Source organism: Melanerpes formicivorus, unplaced genomic scaffold (assembly GCF_026170545.1).
Source record: "Melanerpes formicivorus ecotype bairdi unplaced genomic scaffold, bMelFor1.0.p_v2 SCAF_16, whole genome shotgun sequence".
Taxonomy (NCBI): Eukaryota; Metazoa; Chordata; class Aves; order Piciformes; family Picidae; genus Melanerpes; species Melanerpes formicivorus.
The window spans coordinates 9,579,034-9,602,396 of record NW_027142368.1 but is presented as its reverse complement, the minus strand read 5'-3'; the positions used below and the strand labels follow the sequence as shown (position 1 = coordinate 9,602,396).

At 46.9% G+C, this 23,363-nt stretch overlaps 1 protein-coding gene across 6 annotated transcripts in view; it reads left to right on the top strand.

Moving 5' to 3' along the window:
• The first annotated feature begins 14,170 nt into the window (after nucleotides 1-14,170).
• Nucleotides 14,171-23,363, top strand: part of TUB (TUB bipartite transcription factor) — a 135,645-nt gene continuing 126,452 nt past the window's right edge. For 2 of the 6 annotated variants that reach the window (XM_068148043.1, XM_068148045.1), the window contains exon 1: nucleotides 14,172-14,545. In XM_068148043.1, the coding sequence (XP_068004144.1) occupies nucleotides 14,490-14,545 (56 nt within the window). In that variant the 5' untranslated portion in view covers nucleotides 14,172-14,489. Of the gene's footprint in view, nucleotides 14,546-23,363 lie in introns of all 6 variants that reach the window. The other 4 variants (XM_068148048.1, XM_068148047.1, XM_068148042.1 and 1 more) reach the window with 3 other exon arrangements.

The window sequence follows — 23,363 nt, the reverse complement described above, 5'->3', positions numbered from 1 at the left end:
TATGTAAAGCTCCCTGGAGTTAAGTCCCTGAGTGTGTGGCATTGGAATGAGCTAAGACAACAGTTACAGCATATGTGTTGAGACTGAATTTGTGACGTGCAAATACCTTTAAGTTTCATCAGTATTCTCCCTTTTTTAAAACCTTTCACTTCATGGTAGGTTGGTTTAAAAATAGCAGGCTGCTGGATAGGGCTTTTTTAATACCTAACTCTGTAAGCCACCAAGAAGGTAGAGAGCACCACACCCTTGCTTTTCCTCATCTGAAAAGCAGAATAGCTTTGAGGTGGTTGATGCTAAGCAACCCACCCTGTCTGCTAACCCCACATCGTAAACATGGTGAATTTATAAACAAGCTGAAGAGAAGTGGGACCACCAGCTGCTGCTAGGGATGCCTGCCCTAAGTTTATTAAACAAGACCATGCCCATGTTTTTAGGGCTTCTGCTGGAGAGGTGGTGCAGGGAAGTCTTCATGTAGCATTATGGTCTCGTTCTGAGGCTGGTTCCTACATGGTACTTCAAGGAGCTGTTAAAATGGAGACATTTTGATCCTGCTTTATTGACTTGAAGCAAGTAATTAAAAAAAACACCACAGTTTTTTGTCCAGTACTTGTGTCCAATGTTTTTTGTCCAGTGTTGGTCATGAGTTTAAAACAGCTTAAGGTATTTCTGTAATTTGCTTTTCTAATTGTTGTACCTGAAGGTGACGGTAAAAAGTGGCACTTCTGACTAGTGTGAAGCTTGCAAAGCACAAGAGGGACCTTGGCAGTCTTCTCAGAAGTAGAAGCCCTGATCTACAGGCCTTAGAGCAGTGAGATGGCCAGAGAGAAAGTTTATTATGACTTTAAGCATTTTTTTTCCCTACCAGATAAAAATTTGTGGCTTATGTCATATTTACTTTAGTTCAAGGGCACATTCTTTCTTTGAATTACCTTGGTTTTGGTTGGGGTTTTTTTGCAGTTGGTGAAGCTTTTTTGCTGGTTCAGAATTGAGGAAGAGTTGCTTCCATCAAAGTACAGTGTAGTTCTTTATGCCTGTTCTTTATTTGCTTTCTCTGACCTAGCAACTCCTCTGCACCAGTACTCACATGCTAACTAACACAGATGAAGAGAATTTCCTCAAGTATTACATCATCAGCTCTAAAATTTGATCTTTTTTGTGGCATGACCTGTTCAGGGGCAGTAGAGACACTGCTGATAATTGTAAACTGATCTTGATTGTGCAGGAAAGAGATAAATCAAAAGTAGGAGTAGTTGTTTAGTCTGAACTCTGTGGCTGTGAGCCCTTCTCTGCAGGTTAAAGCTAACCCCATGTAGGCACACAAGGTGGGTGATCTTCTTGTCAAAGTTGTTTTCCTTTCATTTTTCTGGTAATACAAGTTTGTGGTGCCCTGCAGCATGCCATCTTCCTCCAGAAGGAGGGAGGCTTCTCCACCACCTGATTACACAGCCTGGTACTATGGGCTCTGTGGCATTCAGGCTTGAGCAAGAGCCCATCGAACAAAAGCCTGAAGCAAGTCTGAGAATCTTCATGCAGCAGTGTGCTGTTGTCAAAGGGTTCATAGAGCAAAATATCTTTGGATGGAGCTAAGGCCTGCTAACAACAAGGAAAACTCTGACTTTATGCATGGCCTTGTGGTTAGTCATCACTGATAAAGTTCAGGTCTGGATTCAAACAAAAATATTAGCTTATGCTCTTCTGACGTCAGTTTGTGACAAGGTTTCACCAGTGAGGTAGCTGCAGCCCTGGCTGAGTGGCTTTGCCATGTCATCTCTTTACAAAACTTTAACCAGCTCATTCCAAGCAGAGGATTCCTGAGTCAGTCACCACAGGCCAAGCACTGCCAGAAATTACCTGCACTTGCTATTTAGGGGGTTGTTGCTCAGGGATCTGCTAGACATGCAATGTGTTTGTTCACTTGTACCAAAACCATGATAAAAGAAATCAGAAAAACCAGCTGGAAGTGTGTGGGCACTATGGTGTTTCCCAACTAATTTGGCTGACTTCACTGCAGGGCACCACCATCTGCCAAAACCTGAAGGTTTAAGGTCTTTGAGATGGGCTCTTGTTCAGAGCATCCTGAGCAGTAAATGCAGTGCTTACTGCTTTGTGAATGCATTTTCTACCAAGTTTAGCTGATTCTGTTGTAAAGCCAAGGTAGAATTGGAAGCTTGAGCCAGGCTTTGAGTGGTGCAGGAGAAGTATGTTCAAGGTCTTGCTCTCTGTGATGTTTGGTATGTGTTGTAAGGCCAGAAAGCGTGTGCATGTTCTTGATATTCAGGTATTGTCATAGAACTCAGACCATGGGAACTTCTGCTTGAAAGGGATCCATTTCTGTTCTTAAAAAGTCTGTCCTCACTGTGTAAAGCTGTTGTCTGCATAGGTAGGACAAGCACTCTTGAAGAAGCTACAAGTCAGTGGTGGATTATCTTCTTCTTGTGATTATTTATAAAGCAGGGGACTTGCACAGGGAAGGGATGAAAGGCAGCATAAAAAAAAGAAATTGGAAAGAGCCATGTGGGGTGAAGATGAAGGGATAAACCAAGAGGAAATGCTCAAGAACACTGCAGACCCTGTGCATGGGAAGTTCAGCCCAAGCTGTAGAAGCTCCTTGTTGCTCATTTGCTGTGGGTCCCTACAGTACTCCTGAAGGCTGGGGAGTCCAGCAGGCTCTGTGGGGAAAGAGGGGTCCTGCTGCCAGGCTGCTCTGGACCTAGGAAGGGTCTGCGCTGAATTCTTCTGTCTGTGAACTGCAGGGGAAGCTCTTTTATTGAGAACCACAAGGTGTCACTAGGGGCAGCATCCGTAGGGATTGCAGGGCTGGCAGCGCTGCTCTTCCCTAGACCCTTGTACAGAGTTAAAGTTCCTATTTTTCCAAGCAGGGTTGGAATGAACAAGAACCATAACAAAGCCGTTGATCTATAATTAAACGAGGCCATGTGTCAGTGCCCGTTCAGACTATTCTGTTCTGTGAACTCTGTCAAATCCGGTTGGTCAGCAGCTAGGGAAAAAACAATGATTTATAAATAGTGGTTCTGAAGACGTTTGTGTGAAAAGCAGGAAGGATGATCACAAACTAAAACACCAAGTGCTTGTTAATTACAATATAGTGCAAATACAGGAGAGAAAAACAAGTAGGCTCTGCCTATCATTAGTAGCATGCACTGTTTGCAGTCACGAAGCTGTGTATAAACACTTCATGACTAGCTACAGAATACATCTAGAGGAGGATCACTGTCAGCATGACAAAAATGTCATCCCCCTCCTCTGGGCACCAGGCCTGGCATCTCCCTCAGGAGGGGAAATCTCTTGAATGTGATGCTGACCTTTGAAAGTGAAACAAAATTTTACTGCTTTTCTCCCTCCTACCTGCAACTTGCAGCCCCCACCTGCTGTGACATTTAAGCAGTAAAAGCTCCAGTGTACTCTTAGTATTTCTCCTGCAAGCTGTAAAATACACCCATCCTCCATTGCCTCTCGGAATGTGGCAGTCCCAAACTGCAGACTTTTGTGTCACCATAAAAGCCATTCTGTCCTAACTCTGTCCTCATTAGACGAAGCCATTCTGTCCCTTGAGCTGATTTTTACTATTTACAAAGTAATGAGGTGTCTTAATGCAAGTATGAAGTCCCCCACTGGCAATGTAACCTGACAGCTCTTCCACTTACCTGAGGCTGACTGCTGCTCCTTCCAAGAGCTACCTTTTCAAGAAAGCATTACAACCCTGCTGTAACTTTTTGTCCCTAATGTTGACTTGCTGGAACATGTCCAGAGAAGGACAACAAAGTTGGTGAGGGGTTTGGAGCACAAGACCTATGAGGAGAGGCTGAGGCAGCTGGGGTTGTTTAGTCTGGAGAAGAAGAGGCTCAGGGGAGACCTTATTGCTGTCTACAACTACCTGAAGGGAGGTTGTAGGCAGGCGGGGGCTGGTCTCTTCTCCCAGGTGGCCAGCAGCAGAACAAGAGGACACAGTCTCAAGCTGCGCCAGGGGAGGTTCAGACTGGATATTAGGAAGAAATTCTACAGAGAGAGAGGGATTGCCCATTGGAGTGTGCTGCCTGGGGAGGTGGTAGAGTCACCATCATTGGAGGTGTTTAGGAGGAGACTTGATGGGGTGCTTGGTTGCATGGTTTAGTTGATTAGGTTGTATTGGATGATAGGTTGGATGCAATGATCTTGGAGGTCTCTTCCAACCTGGTTCTATTCTGTTCTGTTCTATTACTTCTATGGAATGGGGGAAAGAGAGCATCTTGTGAATTCTGGATGTTTGGTTTGGTGTGGTTTTGTTTGTTTGTTTGTGGGCTTTGTTTTGGGTGTTGTTGGCTTTTTTTTGGTTGGTTGGTTTGGTTTTGTTTTCCCTGGGAGTTGCTAATGTGGAAGCTGCCCACTGCTGTTGCTCATCTCTCTGTTCCAAGTGCCTGTATGAACTATGCCTTTAATAGTCATCTTAACTTCTTAACCTTTTTTCTGTATTTAAAAGGAAGTGAGACCTTTCCTATTTTTCTCTTGAACACTTGAGACTGTTCAAATCCTCATTACAATCACCAGCTGAATGATACTGTTAGCATCTAATACCACATTTTGTTGCACTTGTAAGGTGCTTTGCAAGGCATCTGCTGCTGCCAAGTCCTAACATCTGGGCTGTATCATTGCTGATCTCTTTTTGTGCAGTGCTTCCAGGAGCTACTGTGTGATGGCTTCTTCTCAGCAGCATTATTTCTCATGTCTTTGAAGTGTTCTGGATGTGCAGATAGAGAATCCACACCTGATTCCCACCAGGCCAATCCCTCAGTATTGCAGCTGCTGTTTAAATTCTGCATGTTGCTGGGACCTAATCTGACTTACTCCCCCAGCATATTTCATTATTAATACACTGCTGATAGTGCCCTCTGGTTTTGTCTTTCAAAAGATATGTTTGGCTTGCCAAACAGGGAAAGCAGGGACCTGTGGCTGAATGGGATGAGTGATTCAAGTGATAGCAGACATAGACCTGGCCAAGGTACCCAATGCCTTTGCCTCAGTCTTGACCATCATTTGGTCTTTACCTTGCTCTTGCTGTGGGACATCCTGGGTGCTCGATTTCCTCCCCACAGGGAGCTTGGTCCTAGCAGCAAGGACATGATCTGGCCTGAGTACTCTGACAGCTGTTGTGCATGAGGCAGGCGCTGGCTGTGAGTTTGCTGGGGAAGGGCTCAGCACCTGCAGGAGCTCAGGGAGCTAAGGAGAAGAGCAGGGCACACCATAGGCACCACAGTGGGCAGGGATTAGTCAAGAGCAGTACCTTCCTCTGCCCATGCATTGGCTGTGCCTTCAAGCCTCCCTGCAGTGAAGTTGTAAGTCATTTCTGGTACCTGGATTTTTACTTCTGTTCCTTGCAGATGATGTGGATTACTGTAGGCACAATCACTGTTTTGTCTAAAAATATGTATGGATTTGCAAAGGCTGCACTGTTTTGGTTGAATCTGAGTTGCTGTTGGTGATTCTGGGGACTTTTTTTTCACAGACATGATGCTGCTGATCCAGAGTAGTGAATGCAATATAAAAATCCCCCAGCAGATGGAGACTGGAATCGAGCTAATCTTTCCTTCCCGCCTCCCCCTCTCTCTTCCCGTAAAGATGAAAGAAAACTTCAGTCCCTCTTTCAGTCCTCTGAAACTCCACGATGGTTTCTTTACAGGCTGTTTCTAGAGCTAAAGCATCTGATATGACTGCTGGACTTGAGCAGTGTTCCAGGTTCATGGGTTGCTTGCCCAGCTTATTCCTGGATAGCAGTGTGCTGCAGTTCCATGTCTTTCCATTCTGCCTCTCCTGGGCCCTTTCTTGTGCCATTTTTTTGCTTTCTCCTAATTTTCACGTGGTTTTTACATCTCTGTTGCTAGCTGGTCCATGTGAACAATAAGCACATGAGCAGAGCACTGCCTGCCCAGGTACAACCTGGCACCATCAGGACCTTTTAGGTAATAGAAACAACACTTAGTGAAGCACAGAGCCTGTATGCAGCAAGCACCAGACTGAGCTGATGCCCTGTGTTGAATTTTCCACATTTTTTTCCCAAAGAGTGGAGCTGTGAGATGGCTTCTAGGGGGCTTGAGGGACTGCTTCAGGCTGCTGTGGCCAGAATCACAGAGTGGTAGGGGTTGGAAGGGACCTCTGGAGATCTAGTCCGGCCCCCCTGCCAAAGCAGGTTCATCTATAGCAGGTTGCATAGGATGGCATCCAGGAAGGTTTTGAATTACTCCATCACTCCTCTGGGTAGCCCATTCCATTTTTCCACCACTGTCACTGTAAAAAAGTTCTCTTCATGTTTAGATGGAACTTTCTGTGTTCAAGTTTGTGCCCATTACCTCTTGGCCCATTACTGGGAACCACTGAAAAAAGGACTGGCTCTATCTACCTGACATCTACCTCCCCAGTGGGGAGCAACCAGTGCCCCAGAGGGATGGGATGCATCTGAATGTAGCATCAGTGTCCAGAATGCCTTTGTGTTTTCTTTAACCCAAGGGAAATTGAATGATCAAAACAATTGTCATATTTAATTTTTTTACTCCTGTTAATGGGGCAGTGCTTTGCTGGAGGCCACTATAACCCTTCCATCAGCACAGTCTTGGGTTTGAAGTACAGCAATTCCTGCACATCAGGGAAATCGGCAGCCGTTGCAGAGATGAGGATGAAAAGAGCTAAGTGCTTTCCTTAGCAAGTAGGACTGTCCACATGGACAAAACCAGCATGCAGTGCTTTCAGCAATGTGCTCTGTGAGGAAGGCAGAGTCTGCTAAAAAATACAGATTAGCACTGTCTCTGGTTTGGTAATTAAAGTATTTTCTTTAGAGTAAATATAGCATACATGTCCATGGTACTTCCCAATTGCTCAAAAGGAAGAAATCTGAGTGAAAGTCTCATTTCTTGTGTTTGGCCACAGCAACCCCATGCAGTGCTACAGGCTGGGGTCAGAGTGGCTGGAGAGCAGCCAGGCAGAGAGGGACCTGGGGGTGCTGGTCGATGGTAGGCTGAATATGAGCCTTCAGTGTGCCCAGGCAGCTTGAGAGGGCCAATGGCATCCTGGCCTGTATCACAAACAGTGTGACCAGCAGGAGCAGGGAGGTCATTCTGCCCCTGTACACTGCACTGGTTAGGCCACACCTTAAGTCCTGTGTCCAGTTCTGGGCCCCTCAGTTTAGGAAAGATGTTGACTTGCTGGAATGTGTCCAGAGAAGGGCAACAAAGTTGGTGGGGGGTTTGGAACCCAAGCCCTGTGAGGGGAGGCTGAGGGAGCTGGGGTTGCTTAGCCTGGTGAAGAGGAGGCTCAGGGGAGACCTTATTGCTCTCTCCAACTCCCTGAAGGGAGGTTGTAGCCAGGTGGGAGTTCGTCTCTTCTCCCAGGCAACCACCACCAGAACAAGAGGACACAGTCTCAAGCTGCACCAGGGGAGGTTCAGACTGGATGTTAGGAAGAAATTCTACAGAGAGAGTGATTGCCCATTGGAATGGGCTGCCTGGGGAGGTGGCGGAGCCGCCATCATTGGAGGTGCTTAGGAGGAGACTTGATGGGGTGCTTGGTTGCATGGTTTAGTTGATTAGGTGGTACTGGATGATGGGTTGGATGCAATGATCTTGAAGGTCTCCTATTCTATTGCATGGCTTTCGGGGGGGGTGACGTTTTCATAAATGCTTCCAGGCAGGAGATTACCAGGGGATTGGTGCCATCCTGTGCTCATGTAGGCCTTTGGGTGAGGGGTGCTGGAGCAGGACTCGGGAGACTACAGGCAGTATGGGCATCTGCTGTGGTTCCTTGTTTGCTGCAGGGAAAGCTACATTGCTTCAGTTTCCTTTCTGTAAGATGTAAATAGCAATGCTGGCCTCTTTGCAAAGTGCTCAGAGACTGATGGATGAAGTTGTTTATTATATTGGGAGCAGAGTTAAATTATAATGACTCTTGGAGGGAATTTTTAGAAGCTGCATTATCCTTTGAAAGGAAGATCAAATACAGAGATATGCCAGATGCTCTTAAGGATGTAAATACTCTCTTTTCAGACAAAATTGTTAAGCCCAACTTCCACAAGCTTTATTTTGACAGGGTAACTTGAGGGCATGTGGGAAAACAAACAGCAGCATTCCTCCTCCCCCCAGTAGAAAGCATTTTATTATTCTTAGTCCCCAGCACAGATGTTGGTGCCCTGGAGTCTCCGCTGCTCATTCCATTGCTGTGGATTTCTCCTCATTACAGATAGCTGCTCTCCAGCAGCCCAGCATCTCTAGATGCTTTTAGGCTGTTTTCTTCAGCTGTGGTAGCACATGATGTACCTTGCAGCCTGCCTTTACTTTTATTTATTGTTTTTTGAAGTATGTGGTGGGTTTTGTTTTTTTCCCCAGACAAAGGCATGTCAGGAGGCAGGCTTTGCAGAGCTGGTCCTGCACCCATCCCTGTGAACATGCTTAGCATCCTGCAGTGGAACTGGAAAAGTACCTGTAGCTGCAGGAGCAGCAAGTGGTGCCAACAAATGATTGAGGTTCTTAATTCCTAAATGGGGTACAAGTAGCCCTGGGGCTCTGCTAACCTGCTTTGTGGACATAGCTGAGGGGTGTGCTTAAACCCCAGGGGGTCATTGTGTTTGGGATCGGGTATAAGCCCAAGTCATTTTCTGAGCAAGCCTAAGGTATTTGTTCTGCAGGGAGATGCAAAGATGTCTGCCCAGGTGTCAGAGGATCTAGATCTGCTTTTACCTGAGGTTTTTCTATTGTTCTAAAAGCTGTCTGCTTATTGAAGAAGTGTGTGTGTTTGTGCAGTTCAGCCTGCGTCCCTCTGGACCTGACATGCATGCTGGTTTGCAGTAGTCTCCTGCTGGTATCTCATGAGCAACACCCTGGCATGCCCTCCTGGAAGCATGCTGGAAGCAGTGGGTGTCTCAAAGCATGCTACCCTGATCTGAAGAAACCCTGGCTTACGATGGTGCTTAGGAGGCCAGGCCTCCTCTGCTATAGCTTAAAGTCCTCTGCCCTCACTCATCTCATCTCCTCACCTGGAGATCATTTGGCCACATGGTTGAACACAGTCCCTCAGGAGGAGGGATTATATGTTTGGTTTTTTTTGTCAAAAAAGGGTGCAGTTAGTGCTCCCTGCACACATCCTGTCTTAGGAACCACTGCCTGCAGACCAAGGAGCATTGTCCTTTGCAGGCAGCAGCCCCAAGGGCTTGGAGAAATCCTCCCTTGCGTAAGCACTAATTAGCACTGCTGAAGGACTCCTAATCTCATTGAGGAAATTCTCATGGCTGTGGCTAAAAAATGACCTGAGCAGTGCTGACAGGTGCAGCATTGAGCCCTGTCTGATACCAAGGGAGATCCTGGTGATTCAGTCTCTGAGTGTATCCATGCTAGTGGTGGGTTTCTGGAGCAGGAAAGCAAATGGTTAGTGCTGACCAGTGCCTTTTTGGCTGGACAGACACAGAGACCTGTCTGTCCCTCTCCAGAGCTCCAGACTCAGGCTGGGCTGAAACAAAGGGGCAGATTGTGTGGCCACAGGCACTTACTGGTGGGACAGATGAGCGTGAGGGTTTTTTGCTGGCAAAACCACCGTCTGGGGATGCCTCAAATAGTTTCATAGTTTCATTCAGGGTTGGAAGGGACCACAAGGATCATCTAGTTCCAACCCCCCTGCCATGGGCAGGGACACCCCACACTACATCAGGCTGGACAGAGCCTCATCCAGCCTGCTCTTAAACACCCCCAGGGACGGGGCCTCGACCACCTCCCTGGACAACCCATTCCAGGGTCTCACCACTCTCATGGTGAAGAACCTCCTCCTCACATCCAGCCTGAATCTCCCCACCTCCAGCTTCATTCCATTCCCCCTAGTCCTATCACTACCTGAGATCCTGAGAAGTCCTTCCCCAGCCTTCCTGTAGGCCCCCTTTCAGATACTGGAAGGCCACAATTAGGTCACCTCGGAGCCTTCTCTTCTGCAGACTGAACAGCCCCAACTCCCTCAGTCTGTCCTCATAGGAGAGGTGCTCCAGCCCTCTGATCATCCTCGTGGCCCTTCTCTGGACACGTTCCAGCACCTCCACATCCCTCTTGTAATAGGGGCTCCAGAACTGGACACAGTACTCCAGGTGGGGTCTCACCAGGGCTGAGTAGAGGGGGAGGATCACCTCCCTCGACCTGCTAGCCACACTTCTCCTGATGCAGCCCAGGACCTGATTGGCGTGCACTTAAGCCTTATAGTATTTCCAGAATACCTAATCTGGGGATGTTCTATGTTGGGTTGGTTTTTTTTGACTTTGTGCTGTTAGATGTGTTAGGCACCATCCAGTGACTCAGCAGATATTTTGTCATTTGTTTGCAGCATGGTCTGCACTGGCATGAAAATGCAGGAATGGGCTGTTGGCTTCTGCACTGCTGGCAGTTAAATTTGTGTTCTGTTTCAGCAGCTCGAGTCAGTATTCCAAATCAGGTTTACTTGGGTGGTAAGGTCATTTGCCATGTACTCAACACCTGGGAAAAGGAAGGGTTTGTGTGTTCTTGGTGCTCAGCTCCAGCCTTTTCCCCCAGCTGGTACTTGGATGGTAGCTCTGTGATGCAGTTTCCCAACACCTCTAGCAAAGAGATAGAATTTTATTTCTGCTCCAGCCTTAACATGTTGTAATCCCAAAGCCTAGCTCCCTTGCTCCTCCTAGATTGAACATACCTTCCTTGAGATGCCTCTGTGGTCAGAGGGAATATCTTGAACCAGGGAGCAGTTGTGACTCACTCCTGATGGGTGTAGACATGCCCACATGCAAAGACATGACAGCACATGCCTTGTGGCACTGCTAACACAGTGCAGCTAACAGCAGGAGAAATATCTCTATGGCTGACTGAGCTCCAGCAGGGGTCTCATTTCTGTCTCTTTACCTTGCAGAAGTTACCCAGTGACACATTATCCCCATCAAAGCTGTTCTGAAAATGTCAGGCTTACAGTAAGGTCAGCAATGCAAGTTGTAGGATCAGATGGCAAAAAATGGAGCTGGGAGCCTTGCACAAGCAAGTCCCAGCCCAGCAGGAGTTGTAGGTGCAAAGACTTCACTGTCAGACATTAGTGTTTGTTTTTAGTGTTTGTTTTCAATTAGTGATGTTGGAGTTGAGGAACCTCTGGGAGGAAGAGCTGGGAAGATTCTGCATGCCTGCATTCAGAGAGTTTCCATCCCTGTGCAAGAAGCAGGGAGGCACTTATGTGCTAGGAAGCAAAACTGCCACCCAGAGTATTTTCTCAGCCTGTTGGGCACCTGCAGCAGAGCAGTGACAAAGCTGCACTTACCTGAAGTTTCCTGAGTCAGGCAAGAACTCAAAGCACTATTTTGGCAAAATGGCACTCTGGAAGCTGGATGTGAGGATTGGGTTTTGGAGCATTGCTGTACTTGCTGTGAGGTTCAGCAGGGTCAGCCTGAAATCTTCACAACCCACCTGCCACAGCATGCCAGGGCAGTTTTAATTTCTGAGGACTGTATAGGGAAGCAAGGCTGTTGGGACGTGGCAGCTCTGGATGTACAGCTACCATTTCCCTCTGTCACTGCATGAGCTACTATGATTGAGTTCCCATGCTCAGTGCTCTGGTCCAGAATGAGTGAGAAGGAGCCCAAGATGCCAGCAAGATAAGATTTGAGTGAGGCACATTAAGAGGAGCATGTTAGCTCCAGCAGCTAACTCCTGCTCCTTGCTTTTATTGATGTGCCTTGAAGCATTTGCTTCCAAAGGAGGAATCCCTGGGATGCGGGGACTTGTCAGGGTGATTTTCAACTCCTCCACTGGGGAAAATGTTGGTCTGAGTAATCCAACCACCAAGTAAATGGTCAGGTTTTAGTTTGCCCATTAACAATTTTGTTAGCCTGAGCACAGCAGTGAGCAGATGCAGGTAAGAGGAGGTGGGCTGTGACTAACTCTCTGCTTCCAGACAGTTCATTTTGTCCAGGTTGTTCAGAGCAGGTTATAAATGAAATAGATGGGAACATGCTGTCTGTACATAACATCAATATCAGCCTCTGTAATAGGAGTTAAACAGGAGGGAGATGAACTCACAGGGTGGACATGGTTACAAGGAATGAAGCTCAGACCTGGGCATTCTAATTGCCTTTTTGAGGAGACATGGATGTTTTCCTTGTTTGAAGGAAGTGTGGCCAGATATCACTGATAATCAGAGCAGGTTTGATGTGAACACAAACTGGTACATGCAAAAAGCTCTTAGGCTGGTTCTGCCTATGCTACCTTGAAGGTTTTAAGGCTTGACCCATTCACCCCTGCAAAATAAAGACTGGAAATTGAAAGACTGATGGAGGATTTAACTTGAACTGAAGGATGGTTCTCAGATGGGTCTCAAAAGTTCGTGAATACTTTTGAGCTAGAAACAGAAAAGTCTCTGCAAGGCGAAGCTCCTAGAGCTACTTTCTGGAACTTCTAGGAGCTCTTTACTACCAGTCTCTGGAGCCTCAGCTTGAGACCTTTCATCAGATCTGGCTGTTTGTGAAGTGTAGGACTGGGCCTGATCAACCCAAGTCCCTTCCACCCCTTACATATATTTTGGATTTTCCATCATTTTTACTGGGAGAACTTAGGAGCTGAGAATGCATCATATGGCTTAAGAGCAGGGTCAGTCATCTGGCTGGCCTTGCAGTAAGGGAAAGGGCCAGGAGATGCTAATGCAGGCCAAAATGCCAAAGCTGCCTGGAAATAGTTTGAAAGTGTTCCCCCATCCCCTCTGTGTGTGTAGGTAGACATGCCTTGGGCTGACTGCAGATCTAGCACTGCTTCTGGTAGCACCTCTTGGTCACAGTGTGGGTAGGTCAGCAGACCCCTGTGCCCATGGTGTTATAGCACATTGGGAAACTAACTTTTTAATGGCGTATGAAGTGTAGGGCAGAATGTGGTGCCTTGGTGCCATGAGCAGGACAGAATGCCCTCAGCACAGCTGTGCATGATGAAGTCTGAGGAGCTCTGAACCAGCTTCTGGAGAGACAAAACTCTGCCTGCCTATACCTGACTCTGCACATGTCCTTGTTCTCGGAACATCCACCAAGCATCATCAGCAAGGCTTGCTTTCAGGATCTACTGTTCAAACTCAACTCTTTGGTAAGCACTATGGTGGGTGCCCTGTCCAGAGGGTCACAGTCCTATGTGTCCTTGCTCAGCTGTGCATCTCATCAGCTAAACCTGTGGGTAGTGGCCCTGGGAAACCAAGAGCACGCAAATGTTTGAAGAGGCAAGAAACCACTGTGTGGTTTGAAGGTAGTCTTGTTCAATAAAGCAACTTGAAAAGGCAGAGATGCTGGGCAAGTTCTGCTGAACTTTGTGACTTCCTGAAAGGGAAACCCCAGATAGATTTGAAGGAAGGTTTATATGTCTCTGTGTTTTAAGTGATGAACAACTGTGTCACGGTGTCCTTGTGCTGAGACTTTCAGAACTGGTCAGAAAATAGAGTGAGCCAGCAGGGTCTGATTCCCAGCAGTGTGCAGGTGTGGATGGGGAACCTGAAAGCAGAGCAGATCCTGTGCTGCCTGCAGCTGGCAGAGGTGGGAAAGGCCTTTTCAAGAGACCCCTGACCTCTTGGCGCAGCCCTGTCACTGAGGCTCTCTCGTCCCATCCAGGTAATATGTCTGGGAGCCACGAAGCGTGGTTTGGTTCTCAGGCCTCTGTGTAGCCAGGTGGAAGCTGGCTGGATGTCACACTGACGCCCCCACTCTGGGGCAAAGTGGGGGGCTGTGTGCTGCGCAGCAGCAGGGACTGGACTGGGGTACGCAGAGCGTTTTTGCTGCACTCCAAATGGCCCTGGAGCAGCCCCTGTGCGGCACAGCAGGTGCAGGAGCTGCAGTGGGCACTGCGGTGGGGCGACCGGCGGGACCCTGTCCCCAGCCTGGGGGTGGCTTTGCCTAACCAGAGCCAGGTGCTATCGCTGGCCCTGCACGCAGGGGATGTGATCGTTGACCGCCTGGAATATCCCAGTGGCGAGAGGCAGGGAGCGGCGGCGGCGGGCGGGAGCCGGCTGATGTCAGAGCGCTGGACCCGTATCTGTGGCAACCGGCACAAATAAATAAATAACTCACGCGTGTGCGGGGCTGAGGGCGGGCCCGCTGCTCCGGGCAGCCTCCGCTGAATATCTCTTAAGCTGCTTAGCAGCCCTGCTCCAATTTGTCACCTGAGCGCCTTCGTGCCCGCCGGGCGGCTGGGAGCATCCCGCCTCGGGCCCCTGCGCAGGGATCCCCGGGAGCCTCCCGCTGCCTCCACCCCTCCATCGCTCCATCCATCCCTCCGTCCCTCCCCGGTGCGGGTAGTGGTTTGGTCCGTGCACCCCGAGCTCGATGCGAAGCTGCTGCTGGGCACTGACTCCTGCCCCATCGCGCCAGGTCAGAGCCGTCCGTCTGCTCCCCAGTGCTGGGCCCGTCCTCGGGTGGGTGTTGGGGTCCCCAGCCCAGCGGCCAGTGCCTGCGGGAGCCCAGCGATGCTGGAGGTGCCGTAGCCGAGCTGGAGATGGATGGTGTCGGCAGTAACAGGACCATGTCTTACAGTAGATGGAGTTACAACAGGTATTGTTTCTCTTGGTTTGGCCGTTTGGGGTTGGTTGGGTTGTGGGGTTTTGTTTGTTTGTGGGTTTTTTGCTTGTTTGATGCTTTATCTGAAATTCTTGCTGTTTGTTTGACTTGTTTTGGCACTGTTTTGTTTTGTTTATTTTTCCCTGTTTTCCTTGATACTGTAAAACTGGGAAGCTGCTAGTGTGAACTGGGCCAGACAGCTGTCCTCAGGAAAACCCAAACCTCTCCTGCTTCTGCTTTTGCAGTGTGCCAGACACCTGGGCAGTCTGGGCTCCCAGTGGCTGAAGCAGTGGTGTTTGCTGTGTTTGACTGGAAGCCAGGCTAGTAGTTCCACACTGATGTGGCAGGACTGGGGCTGCTCCCAGCCTTGAGCAGTTGGGACACCAGGCTCTCCTGGCTGCCCTTGCTGAGCAGGGTGATTGGGATGCAGTGAATGCCAGAACACTTTTGAAGGGTGATCTCTGTTCAGAGCTGGCACCTAGATGTCTTTTACCAAGATCCACTGAAGCTGGAGAAAGGAAGGGGCAGGAAGCCAGAATATGGCTAAGGAGTACTATTTACACACAGAAGCTGTAAGAACACTGTGGGCAGCCCAGGTACCACAGAGCTGAGGGGCTGAATCACCCTGAAACAGCCGAAACATTCACACTGTGTTGCACAGCAAGTTGCAGCTGTGGTTGTGTGTTTTCCCTCTTCTGGGGAACAGAAAATTATGGTAGTGCTAGTTTTGCTTTTTCGTGATTCACAGTTGCGACTGACAAGTTCTTCAAGCCTGGATTAAAAAGAATAGGGACAAACTTTTTTACTTCTTGCCTGTGTAAATGTTAAGAGCTGAAATGGAGCCAGATGCTCAGCAGTGTTAGCATCTCCCTGAATCACTGCTGCAAGCCACCACCAATATTCTGAAGAAATAACCTTGGGAAGTGGTTTTCAGTGCTTAAACATGTATTGAATCGCCCACGCTCCCCGGGTGTGTGGGATTATATGGTTTATATGTGCATCTAGAGAGTTTCACTTGTCTTTGGTACATGCATATTGCCTCAGCAGAAAATACATACAGGTGCTCACAGAGGTGGCAACAGGAACAAAGAAATATGTTTATGTATATGCAAAGCTGAGTTACACAACGAGCTGTGGTTCTGTGCCTGTGCTCTCCCACAGCAGATGCTTCCCATCTGATGTGTTGTCCTCAGAAGCAGCAGCACTGAGTAGTGCTGTAGGTAGTGCTTGGGTCTGTCCCATGCAGTCCAAGTTTGCAGCAGGTTTGATGTCCTAACCTGACAGTAAACAATCCAGAAATGTCACAGACGTTGCTCTTGGATGCTTTTTCCCAGTGCTGTGGCCTATGGTTTAACCTCACAAACTGCTTGTGATCTGCTTCCCAGTTTTCAGCCATCCTTCCCCTGACAGTTGACAATTCCTGTTAGCCATGCACCCATGCTGCACTTGTGTGTCTGCCCTGCTTGGCTTTCATCCTGCATCTTGGGGCAGAAATGTAGTATATTCAGCACCCAGGCTGGTTTTTTTGGTGGTCATTTCCCAGATTTGGGTTTTTTTTCCTAATAAATCCAAGCTCCATGAGCCAATGCATGTGCACGCTGTTTTCCAGTGCCAGGAGGCTGAGGAGTGACTCTCAGTCTTCCCATTCTGAAAAATGGTGCAGAGCTGTTGTTACACATTCAGCTTTTCCTCCCACATCCCTCTTTTCTTCAGGCCTATGACAGGAGAAGGATCTCTTTTGTATCCCAAACCCCAATGGCTGTTGTTTGTATTTGGAGCATGTTCACTGCCACATCTTTGGCCTCACTGAGCAAGAACAGAAAAAAGGCCTAGGGGAGCTTTCTGCCATGGAGGGAAGGAAATGAGAGGTGCTTTTCTTGAGCATCTTAGAACATCTGTGGTGTGCACCAAAGCCCATGGACACAACGTCTCCCTTGGCCTCTGCTCCGTTAGGCAAGGGATGCGTTTCTGACCTGCAGGCTGCAATCCTGCTGTGACTACTTAAGTGACTGTTGGGGCATGGACAGGAATGTGAACCTATTGCAAGGTTTCATGGAAGTTGTACTCTAGTGTAGCAGGTTGTAGGAGTTCTGCTGCTCAAGGTAAATAACATGATTTGCTCCTTCCTTGAGGGACCCTTGCAATTTTGGGCGAGCAACACCAATGAATTTAATGCAGGATTAATGATACTTAGCTCATTTACAAGAATCTTGTGAAAGTAAGTGATAATGTTTGGGTTATTCCTCTTCTCCAGTGGCCACAAAAGGTCACAGCAGCTCACAGGGTAGTTGTCCTGTGGCTGAGTGCCTCAGGCCAGAGATCCTCCAACACTGGTTGGCAGCAAAGAGAGCACAACTGGTATAATCTTGTTGACTAACGACATAGTATTTACAATTCTTAGCTCTGTAACTCATTACCATGTGACCTGCAGAAGTTATTGTGCTTTTATGCTTGTCCCCACCATTTCCCCAGGGCAGCAAGGTTTAGGCACATCCCTGTCTGCACAGCTGTGTGGGGCAGCACCATAAGCAGCTAAAGGCTGTGCAGAAGCCAGTAACTGCTCCTCTGGATGCATGCCCAGGTTTCTTCTCTCGGTGTTGTCCTCTGTGAATCAGCACTGCAGCTACAGAGGGACAGGGCCAATGGAACACTGCCTCCCACAAATACCACTGCATGTACCATGGTAAAAAGTGCTCATTGTCAAATCAGATGAAGGCAGTTAAATAAAGGCTTTGGCTGCTGAACTCTGTAAGATATGATGGTAGAAACCCATGGCAAAGAGGAGAGTTGCTGTGTCCTTTCTACATGTCCAAGTTTTGTAGAGTGAAGCACTTGGGTGTGGCATGCAGATGTTTTCTACTGAGGTTTATCCAGCATGTGTTGTGTATCTCAGTGCTTGGCCCTGTGATTGTGGTCTTTTCTTAGGCTTGCTATGCAGGATCTCTCTATAGGAGAACCACCGCTCTTTCCTGTAAGTAGCTTGTGTAATGAAGACCAAGTCCAAACACTGACTGCAAAACTTGAGGGTGGGGGGAGCACCATGCAGTGAAAAGCTGCTGCTCAATAAAGTTCACCTCAGCTCTTCTCCCAACCAAAATAATGGTTTTTTCCCTCCCACAAACTAGACAAGTGTGCATGTGTAAAAGAAATGAGCATGAAATTAAAAGGGTCCTATTGATCAGATGTGGCATTTCCATGCCTGACTTTTTGGCCTTCATAGAAGGCCAGCCTTATCGAAGGCACAGCTTTGCCTTCCAACCATTTCAGTGCTCTGACAATTTTCTTGTCACTCTGAATGCTGTCTTCCAAAAGCAGAGGATAGGCAGCAGTTTAAACAAAAACTAGGGATATTCTGAGAAGTCCTAGAAACACTCAGGACTCACGGAGCCAGGTGGCTAATTCCTAGAGTAAGATAATGCCATCTTTCACCCTCTGCCCTTGGTGATACTCTATTTTCTGGACACTTGCTACTCATTTCTATTCATTTCTTTCCCTCCTGAGCAATGTGCCCCCTGCTCATCTTGTCCATGGCCCCTGGGGGTGCAAAATGCTTGTCTTCCAGAGCAGAGCCAAACCTGCCCTTTCATGGTCTCTGTTTTCAGTGCCGAGAGACATTGCTGAATCCAGTCTCCAGAAGAGCACAGTTCAGGGAAGAGTGTAGAATTCAGTCAGCCTGTGGACACAGGAGACCAGTATGAAGGCAAATACAGGGGTAAAGGCTGCAGACTGGGAATCTGCAGCAGGCTTTTGGAAAAACAATGCAAGGCAGCAGTGGACTGCAGGATTTCACGAGGTTTTTCAGGTGTCGTTGGATTATGCTTAGCTTTTACAGGGCGGCTCACAACTGACTGGCAGAAGCAGCAGAAAGTTTTGCAGCAGGCTGCAGCTGTGCATGAGCAAAGATGTTAGTGTTGCTTTTTTAAAAAGCAGCAAACCACAAAATGCCATCTGGGGAGGCAGTAAGAGCCCCAGTATCTTTACTCTTTCCTCACATTGCTTCCTGAGACCATGCATTCACAGTTTTTCTCCCCTAATCCTCTTTGCTTTGTTTCCACACTTATTCTCTATTTTTTTTTCCTGGAGGGCTTTAGTGCAGCCATATCAGGTTCACAAATTGCCCTGTTTGTGATAAATGTAGGTTTTATCCACTGACATTTGGCAGCATATTTTGGGGAACTTACTCCCAGGATGTTTCAGCTGTTGGAGACAGCTGAAAACTTTTTCTATTGATCTGTGTCTTTGATCTATTTTGGATATCAGCATTGTTTGCAGCTTCCTTTTTGAAGCTGTTGTTTTGCCTTTTTTTATCCTGTTTGCATTTTTTTTTATCCTGTGGCTGTATTTGTGTCATGGTGTTGTGGAGATTCAATCTTAGATCTCATTTTTGAAGGTTTTAAACTCATCTACCTTGATCTTTTCTGGGGCGTGCCATCATCAATAAGTAAATAGGAATTGTCCTCCAAACCTCATCCAAAAGGGCTCTCTTTAAAGTAACTTTTCCCTTCTCTTCTTTGAAGCAGCACATACACATCTTACCTTCCTAGGCTTGCTGCAGTGAGCACACTTTGACCACACCAAAGAGCAGCTGCTCTCCAGCAGCCCTGTCTGCTGATCTGCTGTTGGGAGATGGACAGAACATGATGCCCTGAACCTTTTTTGATAGTGATGACTAATTCTGCTCTTAGGGGAAGGAAGCAAATCAAAGAGAAAGTCCTTTAGCCACTTACACTCTTCTCTGCCATCCTGCATTCCCAGGTGTTTCCTCCTGGACTAGAAACCTTTATAGCTGCAGTCTTTGGACAAAGCACCTGGAGGAGCAAAAAGTGGAAACTGTTCTATGGGACAAAAGAAGCAGTAGAATCAGACAGCTCTCAAGTGAAGCCAGAATATAACATTCATGTAATGAATAAACTTAGGAGGATATAGATATATAAATATCACCCATTTAGTTTGTTGTTCCTTAATTTTATTTCACAATTTTATTTCATAATGAAGTATAGAGTTTGGGAAAGATGTTTCCTTCTTTGAGTCAGCTCCCTAGGCGTAATCTGCAGGAGCATTCATGTGCATCCTCCCATGCTCAGGAGAACATTTTGCGTTGGTTGGAGGCACATCCTTTGGGGGGGGGTGTGAATTCTCCAGAGACTGTGTGGGAGAGAGGGGTGTGGGAGAGGAAACTTCAGATCCCACTTTGCTGAAAAAGAAATTTTAAAGCTTCTTAAACAGAAGCAGCCTGGTGAAATATTTTAAACCTCATGTATAGCTCACGTATAGCATTAGCTGGTGTATAGCAGTGCAATAGGGGCAACAGGAAAGCAGCACAAATGACTGTGAAGAGAATGAAATGTGATGTGGTATCAGAAATGCTGCTCTGGTATCTCTTTTTAGTACTTTTCTCTTTCCTTGCTCTTTGGTCTTACTGCATGCTCTGTGTGAATGCCTTTTGTTACCACATCTAAAGTACATGCTAAGGGCCTTGTCATCAGTGCTGGGGCACAAAATTGATGGTCCTTTCTGTGCCTGAATATGTGCACCACACAAGGAAGATTGAACACCACAGCCCTGAGCTGTCAGATGCTCTTTCTGCTCTTGCTGCAGCTATCAGAATTAGATTATGCCTTAAGAAAAATCAACCATGTCTCTCATCATCTGCATTATTGCAAAAAGAAAAATTTTCCTTTCTCTGGTACATAATTTGAGTAACTGTTACTAATGGCAGGCTGAGGAATAATGTTCATGGCTAAGAACCAACAGAGACTGTTTTTGTCCTTCAGAAATTAATCAGGACAGAAAAGCAGACCTGGCTGTGGATGTGGTGGCTTTTAGGGTCTGGGAAAGCTTGCTCATCACTAATGTCAGGGGGTGTTCCTCCAAGAAGAGAAAACAATAAATGTTCTGTTCTTTGCCAACAAAGGCCAAAGCTCTTTTTCTTCATTCAAGTGAAGCTGCAAGAAGGAGAGCTCACTGCTCACAAGAAAGAGTCTTGGTACCCCAGTTACTCTCAAGTGCCCCAGGCCATCCAAGAGTGTCAATTTATACCTGTTGAGTTCTCTTTGTTCTTATGCCCATGAAAAACTGTGTTAAGAACCTTTGAGGTGACCAGACCGAGTTCTGCAGTACTCACCTGTGATTTTAGAAGAGAGGGAAGTTGGACAACACTTGGATATATCTGAAAGCTGAGGTCAAGAAAAAGACAAGACTTCAACAGCTGGTGTGGAAACAAAAATGCTCCCAGTGGACTGCATGCAGGTCTTTGATTTGCAAAATTATCACAAATCAGCTCCAAATCCATTTAAAAAGCAGGTTGTTTTTTTTTAAATTGTAATATGTCTCTAGGAGTCTACTACATGGACAATTGGCCAGACAAGTTACTTTCCTGACATCCAGTCTATACCTTCCCTGGTGCAGTTTGAGACTGACTGTGTCCTCTTGTTCTTTTGCTAGTTGCCTGGGAGAAGAGACCAGCCCCTGCCAGTCTACAACCTCCCTTCAGGTAGTTGTAGTTGCAATAAGGTCTCCTCTGAACCTTCTCTTCTCCAGGCTAAGCAATCTCAGTTCTCTCAGCCTCTCCTCATAGGGCTTCTGTTCCAAACCCCTCACCAACTTTGTTGCCCTTCTCTGGACATGTTCTAGCAAGTATGTCAGGAAGAAATTCTTCATAGAAAGAGTGATTGCCCATTGGAATGTGCTGCCTGGGGAGGTAGTGGAGTCGCCATCATTGGAGGTGTTTAGGGGGAGACTTTGATGGGGTCCTTAGTTGCATGGTTTAGTTGATTAGATAGTGTTGGATGATAGTTTGGACATGATGATCTTGAAGGTCTCTTCCAACCTGGTCTGGTCTATTCTATTCTAAAATTGAATCCCTTGTTTTTTTGTAAGCTTGCTGTGATGTGTGTTTGATTTTTTCTACCCTCCTGGTGTGGCAATAGTCTTCCAGTAATGCTTAGATTCTGTTACTCCAGTGATAGTGTTCTTCTATTTTGGGAAGTCCAGTTTCTTTTGAATGCTCACCATTTCATGTGCCACCCCCAGCATCCTCCTTCATGCTGTGCATTTTTGCTGTCAGTGATGTAATAGCTCTTTAGAGCTCCTACAGGCACTCTTAAACTGCTGATCTGTGCTTGGTTAATTGTGCAAGCTTACCCAGATTCACTCCTGTCTTTGCAGACTTTACTGGCAATTCTTTAAAGCATATTTTATGAAGTTAAACTTTTCCAACTTCAAAACCCTACTCAAAATAATCCTCTTCCAGCATCTTCTGCTGGATTTTCAAGAGGGGATTGGATGTGGCACTTGGTGCCATGCTCTAGTAGTCATGAGGTCTTGGGTGACAGGTTGGACTTGATGATCTTTGAGGTCTTTTCCAACCTTGTTGATTCTATGATTCTGAAGTATCAAAGCCAACTCCTTGATGCCCAATGTGGCTTTTCTGTGGGCATTTCTGGATCTTACCTAGCAGAGCTGTAAGCTGACATCCTGCCACAACACAAGGAATTTGTCTGGTCACTTAAAGCTCTCAGAAAGCTGAGGGAGTCTGGGGCTGCGTAGGGCAGCTGGCCAGGGGGATTAGCAGAGGACAGTCACCAGATAGTCATTTCAGGAGGGATTGGCTCCACACAGCACATTTTGCCTGTCTGCAGGATGCTTGATTTTTCTAATAACAAAACTGTATTTGTACTTTATTCCTCTCTGGATTTTTATGTTTTGTTTCTTCCCATGTGGTACTATTGAAGTGCCACTGTGTGAGATTCCCCGGGCTGAAGTTGCTGCTTGAAGTTAATTTGTTGTTCCATTGTATATTTCTTTTTAGCATCTTAGATGGGACAAATGAAGTGACATTATGGTGAAACAGTGCATTCAGACCTGAACAGACTTTTTGATAGGAAGGTGCCAATAAATTTAAAGGAGGAAATAAAGAGAGGGACCGGTAGGGAAACTGGTAGCTGTTCATTATTAAACCTCTGCTGTGTCTCAACAGAGAGCAGGTGAGTTGATTTTTATGTACTGGTGGCTACCAAAAATGACATGAGTGGTCAGTGGATTTAGTTGTCTAACTGAACCTCAGACACAGTGCAGATTGCCTTCTGGATAGTTTACAGTCTGGTTTTACTAGCAATGGGTGAGTAAGGATGGGATATAATATTAAGGATTCTGAGAGGGAACCAGGAAGCAATGTGACTGGAGCTGGGCTCCAACATACTGCATGAACAAAAGCTTTTAAGATATTTGCAGCAGCTCTCATTGTATGACAAACTGTGCTTCAAGCAGGACTTAAATCCAGACACTGGTAGAGAAGTGCTACCTTCTCTTGGAAGCTAGGATCTGCCCTGGGCCCTGGAGAGGGCTGTGGCTTTTTTCTCAGGTGTGTTGTTTGGTGTGTACAAACACATTCTCACAGTTCTCCAGTTACTGTGTCATCCATATCACCACTACCACCACCACCACCTAAAATTTCACCCCTTTCACCCCTAAACTTCTTTTTGTCTCTCTGGCATGCTTTAGTTTTCTTCTCTCCTTCCTAGAAATGCCTTAAACGTATTTAATTAGTGGGGATTTTGAAATTCAGTTTGGGCCACTCACACATAAAGCGTAGGAGCCAGTCCAGGCTACGAACCCAGCTTGAGGCCAAAGCCCATTTAAGTCCCTCCTTACAACCCTTCTGTTCTTCTGCTAATCACAGTAAGAAGATTAACTTCAAGAGCATGAGATGTTGAATACTACAGTCAGAGATGTTCATATCAGACTCTGGGCCGTTTTCATGCATCCTTTTGCAAATATAAAATGATTTCCAAAGCAACAGGCTAGCTGAGAT